General features: G+C 45.1%; 1 protein-coding gene across 1 annotated transcript in view; it reads left to right on the plus strand.

The window, feature by feature from the left end:
* mirr (iroquois-class homeodomain protein mirror) overlaps positions 1 to 21,067 on the plus strand; it is a 30,360-nt gene extending 9,293 nt beyond the window's left edge. The window contains exons 2-5 of the mRNA XM_011646498.2: positions 3,657 to 4,151; positions 7,365 to 7,477; positions 18,315 to 18,619; positions 18,906 to 21,067. Coding sequence (XP_011644800.1) covers positions 3,657 to 4,151; positions 7,365 to 7,477; positions 18,315 to 18,619; positions 18,906 to 19,906 — 1,914 coding nt within the window. The 3' untranslated portion in view covers positions 19,907 to 21,067. The remainder of the gene's footprint in view (positions 1 to 3,656; positions 4,152 to 7,364; positions 7,478 to 18,314; positions 18,620 to 18,905) is intronic.
* Positions 21,068 to 21,441: the final 374 nt, after the last annotated feature.

Genomic DNA, 21,441 nt, shown 5'->3' on the forward strand with positions numbered 1-21,441 from the left:
GGTCCGTCGTTCGTTTCCGATTCAACGTTACCCTCCTATCCGCGTTCTTTACAAGCTTCTCTATCTGACACCCCGTATCGTCCGGAGCATCGTCGTCGTCAACCGGGGGGGTTTTTATGTTTATCGGGCTCTTCGCTGGAAAGACGCCCGTGGCACCTCTTCGATTTTACTTGAATAAATTTCCCCCGTGGATCGTTCAAGATCCATCAATTGAAATTCACTCGCGGTATCGCGATATCGCGTGCGTTATGACGATTGACTCCATCAGTTCCAAGAGAGAACATGAATACGTATCCTCGGATGTTATGACTTGTGATTTTACATATGTGTAAATTATTTGTCCGTTTAACCTATCTCGAGGCAGATTGTATAAATATGAATAACTCAGTACACGTTATTCTCGCGCTTATCATCGTGTTTTAACATCTCGGTTATACCTTGTCAAATAGACATTCAGATATCAGCAAATGTCCTTCCTGCAAATGTCAACCAGTTCTTGTGCAGTTCTATTATATCCTTCAGCAATGTTTTCGCGACGAAGCTTTTTACCGCTGTCGAGAGACATCGCTGATCACGCTATTACTTGCTCCTACGTGTTCTTTGCGCATACAAATCGGGTCGTAAGATGCGTGGCACCAGGTGTTGTGATCTTTACTCGCTCATCGGATAACCGTTCACGGCCGCTTTAATCCGAGAACACGCGTTTTTTTTTTTTTCCCAGGCCCGAACGACGATCAATCCATCGATCATTGACTCGCGGCGCGATGCGTGCGATATCGGTTTTTCGCGACGCGTGAGCGATGGGTCGAACAATTCAGGTACCTGAAACGACAACCAGTGTGCGAGTCGAGAATCCCGGTGTAACTTTCCGCAAACTCCTCGAGGATGTCAGGACGTCGATGCGACGTTCCACGGCGCACATGCAGTGTTTAAATATCCACAATATATTCATCGACGAATATATTTCCCGCTTGTCTCGCTCGCTCGCGACGAGTGCAATGTGGGTAGGTCGTCGCAGGTAGATCGGCGACGATCGCTCGTCCACTTTATCGCCAACCGGTTCTTATGGTACGTATCGAGTAACGGATGTTCGCGCGAAACTTTACACCAAACCGGGTGTAAATAACGTATAATTACGTGAGCGTCGCGAAAGGAGGGTACGCGAGGAAGAGTGTCTCCGCTGTTCGCGTGCCGAGGTGTTGAACGTAATCGAGAAAAATTGATACGATTATTTTTTTCTGACGCTTGATATCTGCCTCTCCTCCAAAATATCCATAAATATAAATCCGAACGATACGCGGAATGATACGCGATTCTAGTTTTGAAACGAATGGCTGGCGTGCGAGGGATGATAAGGCGGCGATCCGAGCGGCACGCGAAATTTCGTATCAAACGAATGAAAAAAAAAAATGTTTCGTTATGTTGCTTGGTATAAGCAAAGCAGCAAAAATCACAGCTTTGTCCTTAATCCGTAATATTCTTCGATCTTGATGCCCGACGTTTCCGTCATAAGAACGATTAATCAATGTAGAACACACGATAGTAATGAATGTGATTTACTTGAAAGTTTCAGGAAAAGTATTGTCGTGTCGTAACGCGAATCCACCTTCCGCGAACGTTCCCTCATCGGGAGGTATCTGCGAGAGAAATCACAGTGATGGCAATTAGCGCGCTCGTGGTGCGGACGAGGTAACGAAAAGCTAATGCGTCGATATATCGGCATGTATACGGCGTACGAATAATTATTGCCTTCGTCGATCGCTACCGGCACGTCGCGCGCTACATAATACTACCTCGAAGCCTCGCTACTTTAAAGGAAACAATGGCAACGACGAAACCAGTGATGCTTAAACACATAATACCTCAATTCCTTTTCCTATATTTTTTTTTATACTTAAATGCGTATTCCTACATAATTTTCCTCATACAGAATTATAAAATAATAAAATATCATTGCAGAATTCATGTTTTTTTGATAAATTAAAGAATTCCATTCCATTCGATATTCTTTACATCACTGGTACAAAAATATAATAAAAAATATAATATAACATAATACAACATATTACAAACATAATACAAAAAATATAATAAAATGGTATTCAAAGAGAAAATAATAGAAAATAATAGAAAGACTGACAAAGAAAACTCTGACAAAATTTTTTTTTAATGTCACATCTTTTTCGTTATATCGTAAAAAAATGTGATGAAACAAGTTACAAGGTTTCATTTGCAAAAAAAACATCGTAAGGCATCATTGCTCAGCACCTTGCGAAGGTGATATAGTTGCCGCTGCGGTTTGCACGGTTGCGACTGGCAAGCAGCAGCTTCGATGCGATCGCATCGAGTAACTCAGCTCCACCGTCTGGCTTCCTCTCTCGGGGACTAGGACTGAATTATGGCCCGTGGTCGCGGACACTCGCCAACACGCTTCGTCGTTTAACCCTTTGCCCGATCCGAAGTCCCGAAGCGCATTCTTGCCATCGCCGGCTTTTCCCTCGAACTCCCTGGAATCTTACGATTTCTGGGAGAGAATGGTCGGATGTATGGTTATGCATCCGGCGAGGGACCGGTTCCTTCGCCTTTAAGCGCGACGCGAATATCGAGCATATTTTTAAATCAAGAGAGAACTTTTATATATATTTATATATATATATATAAAAAATCGCATCTGTCCGCGACATTCTCATATTTAAACCGATACATTGATACAAGAGCGGATAATCCAAGGCGCATTCTTCTTCAACCGGAAATTCTAATTAAGACTACCTACTTTATATTAGCTTTATCGTCGATTGAAATCGCGCGTTATGCCTCAGTCGGAACGTAACGAAGATGCGGTATTTATCATATACACGCGCACGCGTGTGTTTGACCATCGTGCGACAGTTGGCCCTCGAAACATCGGCGACGCATCGAGGACACGCATTAACGCGACTCTCTCCTCTCTCTCTCTCTCTCTCTCTCTCTCTCTCTCTCTCTCAACGCCATAATGCGCATCGCGCATGGGTTTTTCGCTCCGGCACAATGCGTACGGGGGTTTCGACAATATGTTTGGGGCCACCGAAACGAGGCAATGGATAGATGGATGGCTGGCTGGGACAATCGCGGGGAGCGTCTCTCTCGGAGTAGGGGTGTTTCACGGGGGTTTGTTTAGGTTCCCGGGCGCGAAAGGCACTCAACCCGCTAATCTATTTAGCCGTAGTGTTTGATATGGAATTAATGAGGCCCGCCGGCATTATGCTCGAGGCCTGTAGATTTTCAGTTTAGTCGTGGAAATAAAAGGGAGGGGGGGGGCCTTATGGTTCCCAGTTGCGTTCACCTTTTCATAATGGGGATCGCCTCTTACGATCCGCCAGCTGCAACACGTCGTTGATACTTTGAGATTTCGTAGCGACGATACATCTAACCCTTACAAAATATAATTCAGCGATGAATTCAACATTTAAGAAAAATTTCACACAGGTATTATATTTGCATCGTCAATCGAAGAAGTTGGAACGTTTTTTTGCTTTAGAATTGATTATAATCAAATAAAAAAAAAAGCTCAAACAAATATTAAAAAAAAATAAATTAATTAAAAAAAAAAATAAAGTGAATTAAATTAAATTAATTTAATTGGATACTAATTAGAGTCCTGCTTGTCGATGTTACAGTGTCCTGTGACAGTGAACTCGTCGTTGGCGCCGTCCTCGGCCTCGCCCGCAACCGGTGCGATCCTGAGCGCGGGCGGCTCGTCCTTGGTCAGCAGCGTAGCCGCCAGTACGACGACGAATCATCCCCTGGACGTAGCCGGTCTGTCGCAAGCGAGGATGGCGGTGACGAGCGCGATCGTGAGACCGCCCGGCAGTCCCACTACCTCGGTCAGCCCGTCCCAGGGTCACCCGCCGCCATCGGCTGGCGGTCCCGCCGCGGCTAGATGCTGCGACACCGGTCGGCCGATCTTCACGGATCCGTTGACGGGTCAGACCGTTTGCTCCTGTCAGTACGAGCTACTGGGCGGCTATCAACGTCTAGGTGGCCTGCCCACGGCCGCGCTCTCCATGTACAGCGCGCCATACGCGGCCGCCGCAGCGGCCGCGGCGTCCGAGGGCATGGCCGCGTACTTTCCCAGCTTGAGCGCCGAGCAGGCGCCCTTCTACACACCTACGGTGAGTTGATGTCGAACAAGTATGTCATATGCGTGCGAAATAAAAAGGGCCGAAGTGAAAGTTCGAAATCAAAATCCGACGGTTTTATCCGACTGCGTTTTCCTCTTCCGCGATCGCGAAGTACCTTCTTTCTTCTTCTTCTTTTTTTTTTTTTTTTTTTTTTTCATTTTGCAAGCTTTACACGTTATTACTATTAAAATATATGACTCGCGACCATTTATAAATTGTTGTCAACTATGTCGCGCGCGCGATAAACTCAATATCAGGCCTTCGAATCGGTTGTAGGTAGTATTTCGTCGCAACGGGATATGGTGTGTACTTGGTTTCCAGAATTTGCTCGCGGTGCAGAGAGTAGCGTATCGATAAGCCTGGGAGAGAGAGATAATATCGATGCACGACTGCAGCAATTCGTGAAACAAAGGATATTGTGGATTTTACGATACTATCGATGATAACGTACCCGGAAATTCTGAATACCGTATATGTATTTCCAAGTTAACTATATTTATTTATTTTATTAAAGACGAAACAAGCAAATGTATTTCATGATATAGTGCATTTTATAACGTAACTCATCTCGTTCATTCTCTATAACATAGATATTCGTAAGCGAAAAATCCGGTATAGCAATGTTAGGTTCATACGAATAACCGATAATAATCACGCAGTCGGTAATTTTTCATTACACAACTGATTTCCTTGCAGACAGCAATACAATAAATTAATTTCTCTTATGCATATCCACTTGTATAATTAATATCGCGCTATCATCAAAGTATTCAATTAGCGTCTAGATGTTTTTAAAATGAAAGTAAATAAATATGTATAATGCCGATATGCTGAATGCTTGTTGTATTCAGAGAATAAATTTTTATTTAAATAATACAATGTTATAGCATCGGCACACGTAATCAAAGCACGCTATTTGTATAATAATTTAAAAAAAATATAGAGATATGAATCCTTAGATGATAATTCTTTACAAACTATTTATATTCCTATGCAAATATTTTCGTAAATGTCACGTATATAATATATAAAAGGTTCCCTTACGCTCCGCGTAAAACTTACGACAATTCTGTCGGTGTTTTCAATTTTTACCTGCTCTCTTTCTACCGCTCTTCTCATTCGGCGCAAAAGATTAATATCTGAACGAAGTCGGGTCCATTGGAAACTCAGGATGCGAGGATTCTCTTCGCTATATTTCCGCATTCCCGTCGCACTACCGTCGATCTCAGGTCGTCGAAAACGCTCAATGTGGCTCTCCAATATCGATAAATGCTCCGCGCGAGCCGGCAATAGTAGCGGAGTTATATTCCGCCGTAAAATTTTTATCACGCGGATTAAATCCCAATCCCGAACGGACTTCTATATTTCTGTATAATCGAGAGAGTGCAGATTAAATTCTGATATGAATTTTTATATTCATGACTCGGTCAAATATTCCGAAATGACGTGTTTATTCAAAGGATTAACGAAGTTTAGCAATCCTATTTTTTTTTTTTTTTTTTTTCCCACAAAGTCGCAGTCGATTTTAAACGTGTTCGCAATTCGCACAATTCGCTACCGTCGTGTGTTCCCGAAACAAAAAAATTGCTCTTTCGTCGTCACTTCTTTCCCGCGTCGCGATTCGCGATATCGAGATGTCATCGCGACTGGATGACGTGTTATTAATGTAGAATCCAGAAGAAGCGCTTTGGCGTGTTCGTTTGTACGTAGGACAAGCGTTATCTGACCACACGCGAAGTGTGTAGTCGAAGAAAATAGCGACCAAGCGTAAATTTATGAATCCGTCCTGTCGTAACAGCGGGACACTGTCGCTCGTTGCCGTGTCGTCGTCGCTAAGACCAAACTGTTATCGTCGCTCTTTATGATCGAGCTTAAGGGACAGGAGTATATAACGTAGCCTGCTCATAACGAGGCAGCAGATTGTACAGGTCGCACATCGACTTCCGTATGCGACGTATCCCCGTGATATCTCCTGCATAAAGTGATTAAGTATCACTTTTTAGCATAAACGTTTATTTCCCTCCTGTCTGCGTTCCATGGCATTCGCATTTATGTTTATGCTTATGATAATTACGGGCGGCGATTTCATAAATTTAATTGCGTAATTCCTGTTGCGGACATCGCTTTTCGAACTTCGAACGTTATCGCGTAAACTCAACATCTTTTATTTCCTTTGTCTCTTATTTTGCACATGTTTGAATATCTAATCCGATATCAGAAAAGAAATTAGTCTTCAAAACAAATATTCTCATATATCAGCAAGAATATAAATTTAAAAATATAATAATATATGATTATAATTTTTTAAAAATTTTAGCCTTGATTTGATTGAATTTATATTGATGCAAGTATTACTTTTATTCAACACAAGAATAAAAATCTTTCATACGAAGATAATATTTTTGTTTACGTAAGAATATCTGTCTTGATTTAAGATTAACTCTTTTCTGTGGATATTTTATATTGCATTAAAATATTATTATATGTGACGTTTGCGCGTAATTACGCGCAAAAGAAGAAAAAGAAACAGAGAGTGAGTCTTTTATGAGCCTATTATACTCGCTAGATAAAATACGGTAGAAATTTAATAGCGATTGTCCTGTCGTATAAGCGAGGTCGTGGGTTAGAGAAGCAAACAAGAGAGCCACACACATCGATCCTAATTATTATTATCAGCGCTTTGCCAGCTATTCTTTCATCATGGTCGATGAATCGGAGATCGGAGCCGAGTGGCGCGGCCGATACGGGCTAATTACGACATTCGTCCCTAAAAATGGATCTTTCGAGTAATTAACCGCATTCTGCACGATTTCATTTAAAAATGTGCGATAACGAGTGACCGGGCTCGGTGAATGCATTCGCGCATGCGCGCGCGCATGAATTGCTAGAATAAATCCCTGGCGCGTGCAGATTCGCGATCGCCAATCCTGCCATCGCTGAAACGACTTGTGAAAATTATCGGCGCGACCGCTAATGGTTCCGCACGTGTATACATGTACGTTAATAATCTCGAGAAAACTGGACGACGTAAAATTACTCCAATTTTCTCAACGTAAACTATTTCGTACAATAATCGTTCTTAATTCTGTTCGTTTATTATTATTTTCTTATCTTGTTCTTTGTTGTTATTTATGTATGTTATAATAGTCGGGCAGGTGCGTGATAGTTATAAATATTCGAAATATTTATTTATTTGTTATGTAGGCTGCCGGTCTGGATCTGAAAGAAAATCTGGGCGCTGGAGCCGCAGCAGCATGGCCTTATCCCTCGGTGTATCACCCTTACGACGCTGCTTTTGCGAGTTATCCCTTCAACGGGTAAGTCTTGTAAATATTTTCCGAAATATTCATCATACGAATTACATGTTTAGCTTATGACATCGATATCTATGCTGTTTATACAAATCTAAACACGAGGCACAACAACAGTTTAATTAGATAACAAACTGCAAATCTCGATGCAAATAAGTCAAACGTTTTCCGGCTCTTATTTTAAATAGAATTACGCAATTGTCAGAAAACTGTCCAGTTGATTTAATGATAAAAGGTCCACAGTATTAGAAAAATCCGTTCGCATGAAGAATGTGTTCGCATGAAGATAATGATAAGGTCCACGGTATTAGAAAAATCCGTTCGCAAAAAGTAATCCGAGCGAAATAACATATTATATCAGCTTTCATAGGAAGATAAAAATTCCTTGAAAGATCCCCGTGAGTGATAGCGAACATCACGTTATAATTTTATTTATCTCTTCGTTGTTGAAAACTTTACAGCGGTCGTGATAACTGTTTTAATGATACCGAAACAATATTACAGCGAAAGAGTACTCTCGCTCTGTAATGACAAGAGCGCAACGTTCTTTCGCAAATCTACGAGATGAGGGCGAATCTTAATTACCCTGTAATCTCCGCGATGTGTTACGTATTTTCAACGTCGACGCGCCTTGGTGTCTTCCATCGCGCGAAGCAGAGAGAGAGAGAGAGAGAGAGAGAGAGAGAGAGAGAGAGAGAGAGAGAGAGAGAGAGAGATCGCGCAATCAGGTTATACGTGGATTCTCCTTCTCCTTTCCACGGGCCGATACGCCGATGCACGGACGGAGCGATAAGACGGCGAGAGAAACACATAAACATTTCAATAAATTAGCGCTCAACTGACCCGGGACTGTCGCCACGGCGCTTTTTCCTCGCGCACTCGGAATCGGTCGCGACCGTGTCGTGACGCGACCGGGGAAAGGTCTCGCTTGATAAATTCGAATCGGATCACCAGGCACCGGGACGATGAAGATTAAAAAATTCGGAGAAAGCGCCCGAAGTGGCGCAGCTGACGCGCGACGACGTTTGCGAGTGATCGGTTATCCGTCGTAATGTCGATAATTCGCCTCTGCTTAGGTCGCGTTTCCGGGATTTCTCGTTTACCGGATGCCAGGGTTGGATCGCGTTCGAAAAATTTCGAACTTCGTAAACGCCGCGCGTTTCACGCGCGAGCGAGGAATTCTGATACCGCGCCGTATACATGATGACCGGTCGTATCTATGTAAATATGACCGATAACTATGTAAATTATCGCTGAATATTGGCCGGTCCACGCTTGAAATGTTTCCGCGCGAATATCACGGTCGATATCATTTTCGATCATAGCGAATACAAGCCCCGATCGCAAATGAGATATTATTTTTTAAGAAGAGAACGTTTCGATCCACATACAGAGACTCGGTGTTGCAGCCTGTGAAGTTTTATTCCAAGCGTTGAGAGGCCGTTTATCTTCTTCTTTCTCTCTCTCTCTCTCTCTCCCTCCATATAACGTCTAGCGGTGACATGTGTCAACAGATTTGATAAAGATTCAATTCGTAGCGCTCTTTTACGTCAATGTCGCGATCGGGGCGTTCGATATTCCGCCGCTGCCCGAGAAAATATACAGATATAACACACGTCACGCTGTCACGTATTTCACCACGACACAGGGGTCGGAGGGGAGACACGCTCCTCTAAAGGCGAAGCAGCGAGCCTGGTTGACAACAGCGGTCAACGCGTGGAATCTATACTGTCGTGCGTGACGCACTTCCGGTGACGGCTGTTTTGTATGCAAGGAAACGATCGGGTAATACAGCTTGCTTAGCATCCATTCGCTCTAGTCGTGGCCGAGCGATCGAGGTTCTCCTTTGCGGAGGGACCCACCGCGCAAAGGATCCGTGTGTTCCGGGCCGCACCGGAACCGCACGCGCGATTTCCAATGCGACTGTCAACACGAAGACGAAGATGCCGCGAATCGCAGCTGCACCTGCGCCAGCTATCTGGTAAATAGGAAAATACAGAACGACACTCCGAGGTCTCCATCTTTTCCCCTTTTTTTTTAAATTTTAAATATATTTCCCATCGGATTCTCGGAGGACAGGAGTGAAGGATCGTTGAAGATACGATCGATTCTTCGCGTCCAAATAAACCGATTCTTTTTGCTTTCTCATAAAATTATGCTTATTTAGCTAATGCGTGTCTGCTACGGAAAGTTTCCGTGCTCGTCGGCGACACGCCCCGTTCTCGCGTTTCCTTCGCGTTTCGAGAACGAATTCGCACGTGCATGAAAGACAAACGTGAAAGCTTTTCTTGACTTGTATATAAAGCGCGTTATAGTCAATCTTTTATCGAATTGTGCGCGGTGTCTTTAACGTAAATCGTAAATCTAAAAGAAATGTCTATGTTGATGTTTAAAGCACTCATTATTGATATAAGTTATTGTTAAAAAAAAAAACAGAATTGATTATTTGTATTTTTTATTCTTTTTAGTAATCGCAAATCAAATTCAAGACTCAAATTTAAATAATATTCAATTCTGTCATTTTCCTGCGTGCGTTACGAACTTGTATCACACGGTATGTATGTACGATTTTATTTTATAGTTTCTCAGCACGCAACTTTCTCTTCGTATCTCGCGCCGGCGTTCAAAAGCGCCAGGAGTTACTTTACCTTGTTTAATATAACGTGTTATTAAATGTAAAGCGTATCTCTTTTACACATAAAATTAATTATTCCCACTACCATTATTATTTAACGATACCTATTGCAATTTTTTATTTTGATTACCGCGTAATAATAGCTATATTAAATCACTCCACCGACTAATCCCATCGCGAAAAAACGATTACGTCTACTTGAAGTCTACAGTGGCGAGTTTCGGTAACGCCCGGCCCGGAACTATCGCTTAAATCGGAACCGGGAGGTGCGAAGGATCCGGCGCATTATGCGCGAGCGTGCGCGACGACCACTTAACATGAGCATACAAAAAGCCAATAATGCAGCGTTGGCATGCACGGCCGCGAGGTCTCGGGATCGTGCGGGTTAACGGTCTCGTCTTTCCGGCGGATTGGCCTTGCTTCCGGAGACATATAGGGTAAACAATAAGAAAGCGGCAAGCGCAGACCTCTCCGCTCGTACAAGCGGGACCCGCTTACGTTGGCTCGCGCGCTCTATGTCCGGTATATCGCTGAGGGCGATCGCCGATACGTAGTATTATTAAGCGTGTCCGTACAACGACACCGATGTGCCGGCACGCGCTTCGAGTCTCGAACGAGTCGCTCGAGGATCCCGAGAGATACGACACGTGAATCCTAATGTACGTACAAAGTTATGAGATCCGAGCGTGCTTATCGGGGAAGAAGAGAAGATTCTTCGAAGAACCATGCTTTATAAAGTCGAACATTATTACACGTTCGTGAAAGAAATGGATTTTTAAATTTTAATAATTATCTAAGTTTGTCGTCGAACGACATTATCTATATAAGCGAAAAAAAAAAAAATAGACTCGTGATGCAATTTTCGAATCGACGACACGTGAATCCTAATGTACGTACGAAGTTATGAGAGTGCTTTTCGGGGGCGAAAAGAAGATTCTTCGAAGAATCATGCCTTTGTCGAATATTGTACATTCATGAAAAAAATAGATTTCTAAATTTTAATAACTATCTAAGTACGACGAAATCATCTAAGCGAAAAGAAATAGATTCATGATGTGTCTTTCATCTTTCTCATCGACGACCTTAGAAAAGTGAGTTAACGACGTTTCACGTTCGAAGGACTTGAGTATTCTCCACGGCGAAAGCCGGTTTGACGTTATCATTTGGAAATTAGGACCTCAACGGCAGCGTCCTCCGCTCGGCGCCGATAGGACTCGAAATATTTCGCGGCTAATGAGACGAGGCTGGTATCCCACACCCTTCGGTGCCCCGCCCAGGAGATACGTCTCGCGTGGATGATGTACGGCCGTTTAATGACCCGGTTTCGGTCCCGGGGGACGGTTTTTGTCTCGCCGATAAGGGTTGAGGGGGACGTACCCGGTGGAAAAGTCAGCGACACTCGTTTTTCGTTAGGCGGAAGGGACGCGGACCCGCGCGCGCAGCCTCGCTCCTTCGGCAACATGCGGATGACAGCGATTCGTCGAACCGCGTGACAGGCAGCCCGCGGAATGCACGCCGTTCTTTCCCCATTAGGCTTAATGGACGTAGATTAGTCCTGCCCCGGCTATGTATGCGCGTCGGGATTTAATGACTCGGCCGCACCCCTCTATCCGATATCGCTGCCTTCTCTCGGTGTCCGTACAGACGTTGCGGAGAAGTAGCGCGCTGCTGCACTGATTGCAGGCGGATCGAAAGAGGCCACCGTTCTCGACCGAGCGACCACCAATTTCAGAAAAATGTTAAAAATGAGTATCAACGTGAAATCGCTAACACGGTAAAGCTGATACACTCCGCCGAGAATCGTTTCTCGATTAAACGGAGTGAATAATTCATAAGAATATATGCCTCGATTAAGAGGGTACAGAAGGTACCAAGCAAAAGAGTCGTCGACGTGATAAATCATAAGTTTAACATGTGTGATAAATTATTCCATTTTACACTTCATTCTACGGAACGTTTCCTAAATTCACGGCCTGCCAAGATAACGATCTTTCCTCCGCTCGACTTTATTTTATAGAAGAACTTGTTAAACGGCGCGCTTCGTCAGCATGTAATAAACAGGAAAACGAATGTCTGGGAGTACAGGCTAATTAGTAATTAAGCGGTGGCCGATCCGTTACCGTTCGCCGCATATCTTTCTGCGAAGCACAGGAAGCGTGCTTCCATAAATTTCGTAAGTTCAGCGATAACGGTCGAGAGAAGCGTGAAGCAATAATCTCGACTTGCGATAATTCAGCGTGACTTTAATCATGAACGACGGAGTTGAGAGTGCGTTTCGCGGACGGATTTAAGCGATCGTGTGACAAAGTAGCGCACTGTGTATCATTTTGTATAAATTCGGCGATATTCACCGGGACAGCCGGGAGAATGAGTAAGAGAAAGAACGAGAGGGAGAGGGAGAGAGAGAGAGAGAGAGAGAGAGAGAGAGAGAGAGAGAGAGAGAGAGAGAGAGAGAGAGAGAGAGAGAGACTCTTCGCCGCCACTCTGGCGAGACGCACGTTCATCGCACACACATATCCGACGAAGTTTACGATCGATCTGTCACACCGCGACCAACTGGTAATAAAGTTGGATGCGGAACAACCGACTGTGACACCGCGGTGACAAAACTTCCTCTTCTCGGGGTGAAGCGAGATGAGGCGAGGCGAGGCGAGGCGAGGCGAGGTGAGGTGTGGCGACGCGAGGACGCGCTTCTAAGCGCTTCTAAGAGCTTAACGTGACGACATCGGGTACCGCACTAGACGCTCGTGTCGTGTAAACTGCGGGAGTGAAAACTGTGGCCAATGTGCCGTCTCTTCCCGCGGGCCGACTGTAACTCGACACTAATAATCGGCCAGCTCTCTCTCTCGTTCCACACGTCGTTCTCTTCCTGTTTCTCCGTCATGCGCTCTCGCATCTCGTATATCGTGGTTCTAGTCAACGCAAATATTTATACGTATCAAGAGCACGTTGCTAAGTCGAATTAGTCCATCCCCGTGAATACTTGGCGTCTCTTTCTTTCTCTCTCTCTCTCTCTCTCTCTCTCTCTCTCTCTCCTCCCTCTCTCTCTTACTTCATTCTGATTTTAAGAGCATGTGCCGAAATACATGTTGTTGGAATCGTGCGTAAAACGTTTGGTCGATACGGAAATTTCATATATATTAGTCTCGAATGATCAGCGATTCGACAGGGGTTGGCTCAAGTATAAAGACACAAAAATCTGATAAAATAAATTGAATAATATGTGAATCATAAACCTCTTATAAATAAATAAAAGCTTCTCACGAAAATATTTTATATCTAATGAGTTATACAAATCATCAATTAATGTAAAACGTTGGCAGTTTTTTAAATAAATAGAGGACTTTTATACAATATAATAACTTGATTTTTTTTATCTTGGCTAAATCTGCCAGTTGATGCTCGTGTTCTCAACCTATCTCACGAGGACTCGCAAGGTCACCGCCACGGAAAGCGGGTGGATCAAAGAGGCCGCAAACCAGTCTAGCCGCGGCTGATTAAACTTAAGCGCGACCACAAACGACAGGGACAGTGGTGATGCGCAGGAGGCGGGCGAGCGGATGGACGGGCGGGCTTTGGGACAAACTGGATGGAAAGATGCGCGCGAACGCGCAACCCTCGTGCGTGCCCACGGTTGTGCCGCGGAAAGATGGCGTCTACCACTGAAATGGCCGCAGTAACGCGCTGATAAAACGTAAGGCATGACGACCGTATCTGAAAAGGAGCGTCGGGCGCAGAGGGCTTAGGAGAGAGGGAGCAGGACGGCGGACGAAGTTAGATATCATCCCTAGTTACGGCTGGTGACGAGGGGCGGAGTCATGCCAACCGCACACCTGCCCCGAGGTGGACTGCCCTTGGTCACCCCCGGGGCTCTCCCCCTCCCCGTTTCCACCCTCTTCGGAGACTACATCTTGATGGACGCGTTTACGCTAACCGGTCGACGGGAAAAAAGCGAAAGAAATGGCCGTTTGGTTGGCTTTTAATGGTCGACTCGATTTCCGTAATCGCCGTCGTGAAAACGCTAGCTGGGCCTTGCGGGACTCGAAGCTTCATCATGAAAACGCGCGAAGAACTGGTTGTTATCTATGAAAAATATATTCCCGATAGCGATTTCCATTCTCGGAGAATGTCAATCACGATGCGCGCTTGTTCGGGATGGATTTGGTTTGATGAATAAGTCTCCCGGATCGAAAAATATTGCAGCTTCGTACGTCGTCAAGTATGCGGGATGTGCAAATCGCAATTCTTCACGAATTTGTAGTTTGATCGAAGGCAATAGTGACGATGTACACCTGTGCACCGTCGCGATAATCGATACATGTATTCATTTGAGACGAAGATTATAATTATCTTGCAGAAGCTCATGCTGGCGGAAGTATAACGCGGTTACGTCATTGAAAATGTGTTGCGTATATCGACGATAATACTTTTACGACTCGCATTAATCAGAGTGCTTCACAGGATTAAATCAACACCTCGTATACATGTTGAGTTAGCATGCTTGAAACATTGTACGGTAGACGCTTAATAATAATATATATGCGTTATTACGCGTTTGTATTTAAATTTACTTTACATCCGCTCGATCGATATACTCGTATTTTTTCAATCCGCTGACTAACGACGATTTTATGGGACAACTTCTCGTTAATGATCTTACTGATTAAATCTTGCTCATTTACGCATTTATTAATAAATATTATCTGTCTTATCTCACTTCTGTTTTTCTCTCATTCTTTAAAAATCAAATACAAAAAACGATTAATCATCTCAATTTGTTCTTTTAATATTTCTGGTTTTCTATGTCGAGATCGAAAATGTTAAATTTCTACTATCGTGATATATTGCAGAATTGATGAAGAAAGTTGCTATCTTGCTACATTGCTGAAATGCCTTCGGGATGCGGCCCGCAAAAGAATCGGAAGTGACATTGTCAAAAGTATTTCCGTCTTATAAAGAGATATAACGGGAGCACGGATTCTTATGAAAGACTATCCGTAAGATGTCTTCCGCATAAAACGTCCATTCTCTTCTGTTCTCTTTGGAAAATGCGAAATTTTTATAATCACCGCATAATCTCGATAATGAGTTGTTCGCGAAACAACGAACGACGTATTACAAGATGGAAATGGCGTAGGATAGGAACACGAGACGCGGCCCGATTAGCAATCACCATGGAAACAAGCACTTGATGCGATCAGTTGTGGAGAGCGCGAGAGGAGAGGAGAGGAGAGGAGGATGCGCGCGATGCCGCGCATACGTATGCGTATCAACGTACACTTATGCGCATTTGCATATATATTTATATATCTCCGGCAAATGCACAGAGCTCGTCTATATTCTACCGCCATACACACACACACACACACACACACACACACACACACACACACACACACACTATATATATATATATATATATATATATATATATATTATATATACACACACACACACACACACACACATACATATACATACATATACGTATGTCCGTATATTTAAAGCGGTTGACGATGGCGATAGCGATGGTTGGTGGCGGTGATGATACCGGAGGTAGCGGCTGTACGGGAGATAGATTGGGAGAATCGCTTGGCGCGGGGCGAGGGGAGGGGGAGGGGGGGGATTTGGGATGAGAGAGGAGGAACGTAACGGGGAGTGAAGTCTCTCGTTGGGTACTGCGAGCCAAGAAAAGAGACGGAAAACAGGCTCGGTACGCGGATGGAGGAAATAGAGAGATAGAGACGGAGCGGAGGAGAGTGGCAGAGAGAGGCGAAATCGGGAGAAAGCAGCGGCACCAGCAGTTGCCGCTCTCGGGGCGGCTGGCTGTTATCATGAGAAACAAGCTTCCACTCTGATTTTTTAATCCGATCCGCGCCCCCTGCCACCGGCTGAATTTTAAAATAACTGCAGAACGCCATTTGCTCCTCGCAAACAGACCGGGGTTAAGCCATCCCCCCGCCGCCACCGCCACCGCCACCGCCACCGCCACCGCCATCGCCACTGCCACCGCCGCCCTGCCGTCTCCTCTTGGTGCTCTTGGCTCTTTTCTATCTTTCTCGCACTTTTCCTCTTCCCGTTCTATCGATGTCGGTCCACCTCGAGCGTTCTCTTCCCTTCGTGCTTTCCCTTCAGTACTCGCTACTCGCCTAAACCACTCTTCGCCTCCGTTCTCTCGACGTGAACGGAGGTAGTCCGCGTCTGCGACCTGGCGTCGTGCGGATAGGACGAGGAATATACAGCGGAAGGATAGGATAGGTTGGAGGAAACAGAACGATGTATATCAAGGCGTTCGCGCGCGCGCGCGCGCGCGTGGCATGGAAGCGCCTGATGCCAAATTGAAATGTTTAGCGCTTCGTTTCAGCTGCTTCAAATCCCGCATGCGGGGCGCCCCGGAATCGGAGCGAGACAAATAGAAGCAGGAAAAGTGCGACGGGTAGATAGCAGGAGGAAGAGTGGAGGGAGATAGGGAGGTGGCGAACGAGGGCGGAGGGTGACAACGAAGATAGAGGAGCGAGAAATACCGTGTGTAGGCCTGCCTCGGGGAGAAGGGTAGATAAGTGACAGTTTTATTAATTTCCCATCTCCCGTCGCCACTTCCACGCTCACCACCCCTATATCTAACCTATCCGACGCCACGCAACACCAGGGACGTCAGTCGCGCGTCCATACACGCCTTCCCACCCTCACCCTGTCGTCGGATACGTCTCGGGGTGTGCGAAGGCGAAAATAAAGCTCAATAATGGCGACGCGCCGTGACGGGGACACCACCGAAGTCCAGGAGGTGGTGGAGGTGTTGGTTGGGGATTTGAATCAACGATATCTCGTCGTTCAGCGATATTTTTATGAGAAAAGGTTTTTCACACTCAGAGTCCTATGTGAGCTTTTATTTATTTTGCAATTGTTTATGTATTAAAGTACATACGTTTACGGAAATAACAACAATTAAATCGTAGCTTTTATAATTGAATAATTTTTTCTATGTATTATAATTCTTAATAAATCAAAGAGGGGTCTATGTACATTTGCGATAGAATTTAATAAGAACTGCAATCATTAATGACGAGTACGAATTAAGAATACCATTTTTCGATTAGATAAACCATTTTCGATTTCATATAAATCACTCGAGAGATCCGAAGCTTTGAATCGAGTCGCGACATCTCGACCAGATCGTACACGCGAACAAAAAACTACAAAAGGAAACGAGAGAGATGAATAAGAAAAAATAAAAATTCACAGAGAGAAGCAGAGGAAGAAGGACACAGAGGGAATGAAAAGAAAAGAGCGGAGAGAAAGTATCCTGTGAGTCCTAGCCGGTCGCTCTGGCGGTGGAAAATTTAATTTCGATCCCGTCGATTCAGCAGTTATACCGAAGTTTAATCTTTGATAAGGGTTAGTCTTTTAGTAATGGGATCCCAGAGGGTCGGTCGCTCCGATCCGACAGAGTGAGGCGGAAGGCAAGAAAGAGGTTGCTTGCTCTCCTTTTCTTTCCCTCCCCCCCTTCGCCCTTCTACTCTCTTTCTGCTCCATTCCTCTGGCCAGAATGGAAGGAAAGAGCTTAAACCGTTAGATAGAGATCTGCTCTCGGGATGAAAGTAGTACCTACCTCTACCCGCTATATCGCTCTTCAAACCGAGCAGGACTCGGACTTTTATACCGACGTTGGGGAAGGCATAACGAGCCCCACGATGGGATAAGTTTTCGACGTGAGATTCCGTGGAGGGTCTTCCAACCCCCCTTTGACCTCCGTTTCTTCGGTGTCTCGCGTTTATTTTCGCTCATTCGCGTATAAAATATGCCCCGTGTCTATCTATCTATTCGTCTATTCGGGTCATGCGTCTCCCTTGAACGACGTAAACGTGTTCGTGATATAGAACTTAATCCTCGACTAGTCTGGTGAGGATCGGGAACTGTTCGGAGAGGCCTACCAGACCAGTTATGGGATAATAAACGCGTGACTTAGTCTACAAGTTCTACATCTGCGTTCCGATTGCGAGACACAACTTGTTACCGAGAGCATAAACAAGCAATGATCTTCCATATGCTCATTATTGAATTCTCATCATTATTGCTTCATTTGTTCGCATGTATTGCCTATGAAAATATTTTCTACATAGCCGCGGAATATGAGAGAGTAACTCGATGATTACTGTGTGTGAAGATTTATTTTGCATATAATTTTTTTTTTACTTGAATTTGTTGTAGTTATGGCATGGATCTAAATGGTGCGAGGCGAAAAAACGCGACACGAGAAACAACGAGCACGCTTAAGGCGTGGCTAAACGAGCACAAGAAGAACCCATATCCTACGAAAGGCGAAAAGATCATGCTGGCTATTATTACCAAGATGACACTGACACAAGTGTCGACGTGGTTCGCGAACGCGCGAAGACGCTTGAAAAAAGAAAATAAAATGACGTGGGAGCCGAGAAACCGTGTCGAAGACGAAGATAATAATAATGAAGACGATGATAGCGGGAGGAAGAGCGTCGATGAGAAAGATCGGTTAGGTGAGTCCTACATTGCTTTGAATAGTTAAATGATTTTTTTTTTAATTGCGTCATTTGCGTGACGTGTCGATTATCAATTGATCGATGCATCAATCATGTCTATCAATAATCAGCACTGCTATTATATTTTTGAAGCAAATTCTTCCGCTTAAATTCTTAAGTAAATTCAAAGCTTCTTGGTAAAAAAAAAAAAAAAAAAAAAAAAAAAAAAAAAAAAATTGAAGATTAGAAGCGGAATCATGTTACTCCGAATTACGACGCTCGTCTTTTTCTTCTCGGTTTTCAGATTCGAAAGACTCAGGTACAGGTTCCAGCGAGGATGGAGAACGACCGGCGCACCGTCTGGATCTACTGCACGGCGGCAGCGGCGGATCGGCGGGCGTCCAAGGTAGGACCGAGAGCGAGTGGAGTGAGTCGCGGGCGGACAGCGGCCCGGACAGTCCGGAATGCCTGTACGACCAGAGGGAGCCTAGGCATCCGTTGCAGCTGCAACATCCGGCATATCTCGCGCCGAATCACGGTCGGTTGTTGCGTCATCCCTCGCCGGAGAGTACGTCGCCGGGTAGCCAGCACCATCATCTGCCGCCGAGCACCAGCGCGCCATCCACGGGCAGCGCGGTGACGACGAAGCCGCGGATCTGGTCGCTGGCAGACATGGCGAGCAAGGACGGCGATCAGCAGAATACGAATCCAGCCACGATGACGGGTCTCACGTCACCGTACAGCGGAACGGGCGGAGGTGGAGGCGGCATCGGCAGCGGCGGCGGCGGTGGTGGTGGCGGCGGTGTTAGTGGCGGTGGAGGCGGTGGTGCCGCAGGGGGCAAACTCGTAAGCCCCTTGGCCAGTCGATTGCCGCCTCATCATCCTCTGCATCCGGCGATACATCCGGGCACGCAGTTCGTAAGACCGCATCCGGACTTCTACAGGAACTTGTACGGCGCGTCCCATCTCGGTTCCGGCGACATATCCCTGTTGGAGACGTACTCGAGAACTCTGGGTGGACTGGGCGGTGTGATACCGCCATCCACGGCCCCGAGCATACTCACGTCGTCCTCGTCCTCGTCGATCTCCGCCGCTGGTAATGTGAAACCTTTCTCGATTAACGGCAGTAGCGGCGCGGCCGGCGGTACCACCACCGGATCGGCCGTGTTACTGACCACCGCGTCCTCCGGCTTGTCGCCGTCGTCATCGTCGACGGCGTCGTCGGGCAGGTCCGATCATTCGCCCCATCCGGCGGGCGGCGGTCTCCCCGCGACTCAGGAACTCAAATCCCCGGGACGAGTGTGACTCGACGTAGCGACCGATCGCTAAAAAAAAAAAAAAAGACGTTTATCGCGAGCGCGCGCTGTGCATCCGGCGGGCGTTTTGTGTGGTGTGGCTGACAATAATCAGAGACTACGACCTTGTAATTAGTGTACAGTAAAACGGGAGATGAAGAAATATACTGCCCCGATCCGTTCCTCGTTCCTAGTCTTTTCTTTCCTCGTTCTTCCTTTCGATTCGTCATCGTCAATGTTCCTTCTTCTTCTTTTTTTTAATCTCTCGCTTCCCTTCCCTCTGTCCTCCTCGACTTCCGATCCAAATTTTATTTTCTGCATTCAATTACTCACGATTAAAAACGGAAAACTCGTAGTACCGACTATCCAATAGTGGCTATCGCGGTATAACCGTACAACAACTAGCGCGTCAACTCGACAGTACTATTACACACACATATAAATATTATAAATATCTAAAGATATACGATAATATAATTAATATTATTTATGCGTTTGTAAATAGTAGAGAGAGGCCCAGTAGAGAGAAATCGTCCGGCCAGTGTATGTATTGTATGTAGAGTAGACACTATATTACTAGCCTACCTGAGATCATAATTCATATTAATGACGAATTATTATTATTATGATTATTATGATTATTATTATGATTGTTATTGCAATGTTTATAATATTATCGATTCACGTGACTCGGTCGAGCATGACGAGATATGAGTCGTTAATCGCGGCGACAGATTGCGAGGGATCGCCGGAATGTATAAAGATTCTTGGAGATCGGTCCTTGGTTCCTCTTCTTGTAAGTAATCTTCTCCTTTATTTATTTTGCTAAAAATTATTGGCTCGTGATAATTTTTCGCAAGAGCGCGAACGAAGGCTGCGGCGAAATCGCGAATCGACGTGCCTTCGTCGACTCGCAAGCTGCGACGTCGCTCGCAATCTGCTGCAATCCCGTCGTCGTTGCGTAGAAAAGGAACGTTCTAAGTTACACGAAGGTGAAGCCACGGGCACAACGGCTGTCAACATATCATGTCATGTCGAGAGTGAACGATCGCCATCACCTTTTAGTCATTCGTGTCCAAAATTTCACGCGAGCCCACTGATGTTGCACTGACACGCGACATTAACGCAGACTGTGTCCTTTCGCAATAAACGAATCATTACGGAAAGCAAACGAGTTATCATTTCTTGTACCTAGCTCTTCGCCAGCAATAGCACCACTTAATCATATATTCCCGTCGAGTGTTTATTATTTCCATTTTATACATGTTAATTTTTTTCAAGCAAAATTTTCCATTTTACTTTTTGATGTGGAATTATCGTCTTTTCAATTATACTAAGAGACATTCCGTGTAAGTATCGAATTTATCGACTGACTTAACAATCAAATACAATTCGGTATTCTTGAACGTACCCCGCTTTTCCAACTCGAGTAACATGTTGATTATTATGCCATTCGAGTCGAGGGTCTAATCGTGCATCGTGCGCAATTCAGCAGAGACAATACATACATGAGGAGGCTTCTAGTCGACGTAGGGGACCGTCCTT

Source organism: Pogonomyrmex barbatus, unplaced genomic scaffold (assembly GCF_055798465.1).
Source record: "Pogonomyrmex barbatus isolate J1 unplaced genomic scaffold, ASM5579846v1 scaffold2, whole genome shotgun sequence".
Lineage (NCBI taxonomy): Eukaryota > Metazoa > Arthropoda > Insecta > Hymenoptera > Formicidae > Pogonomyrmex > Pogonomyrmex barbatus.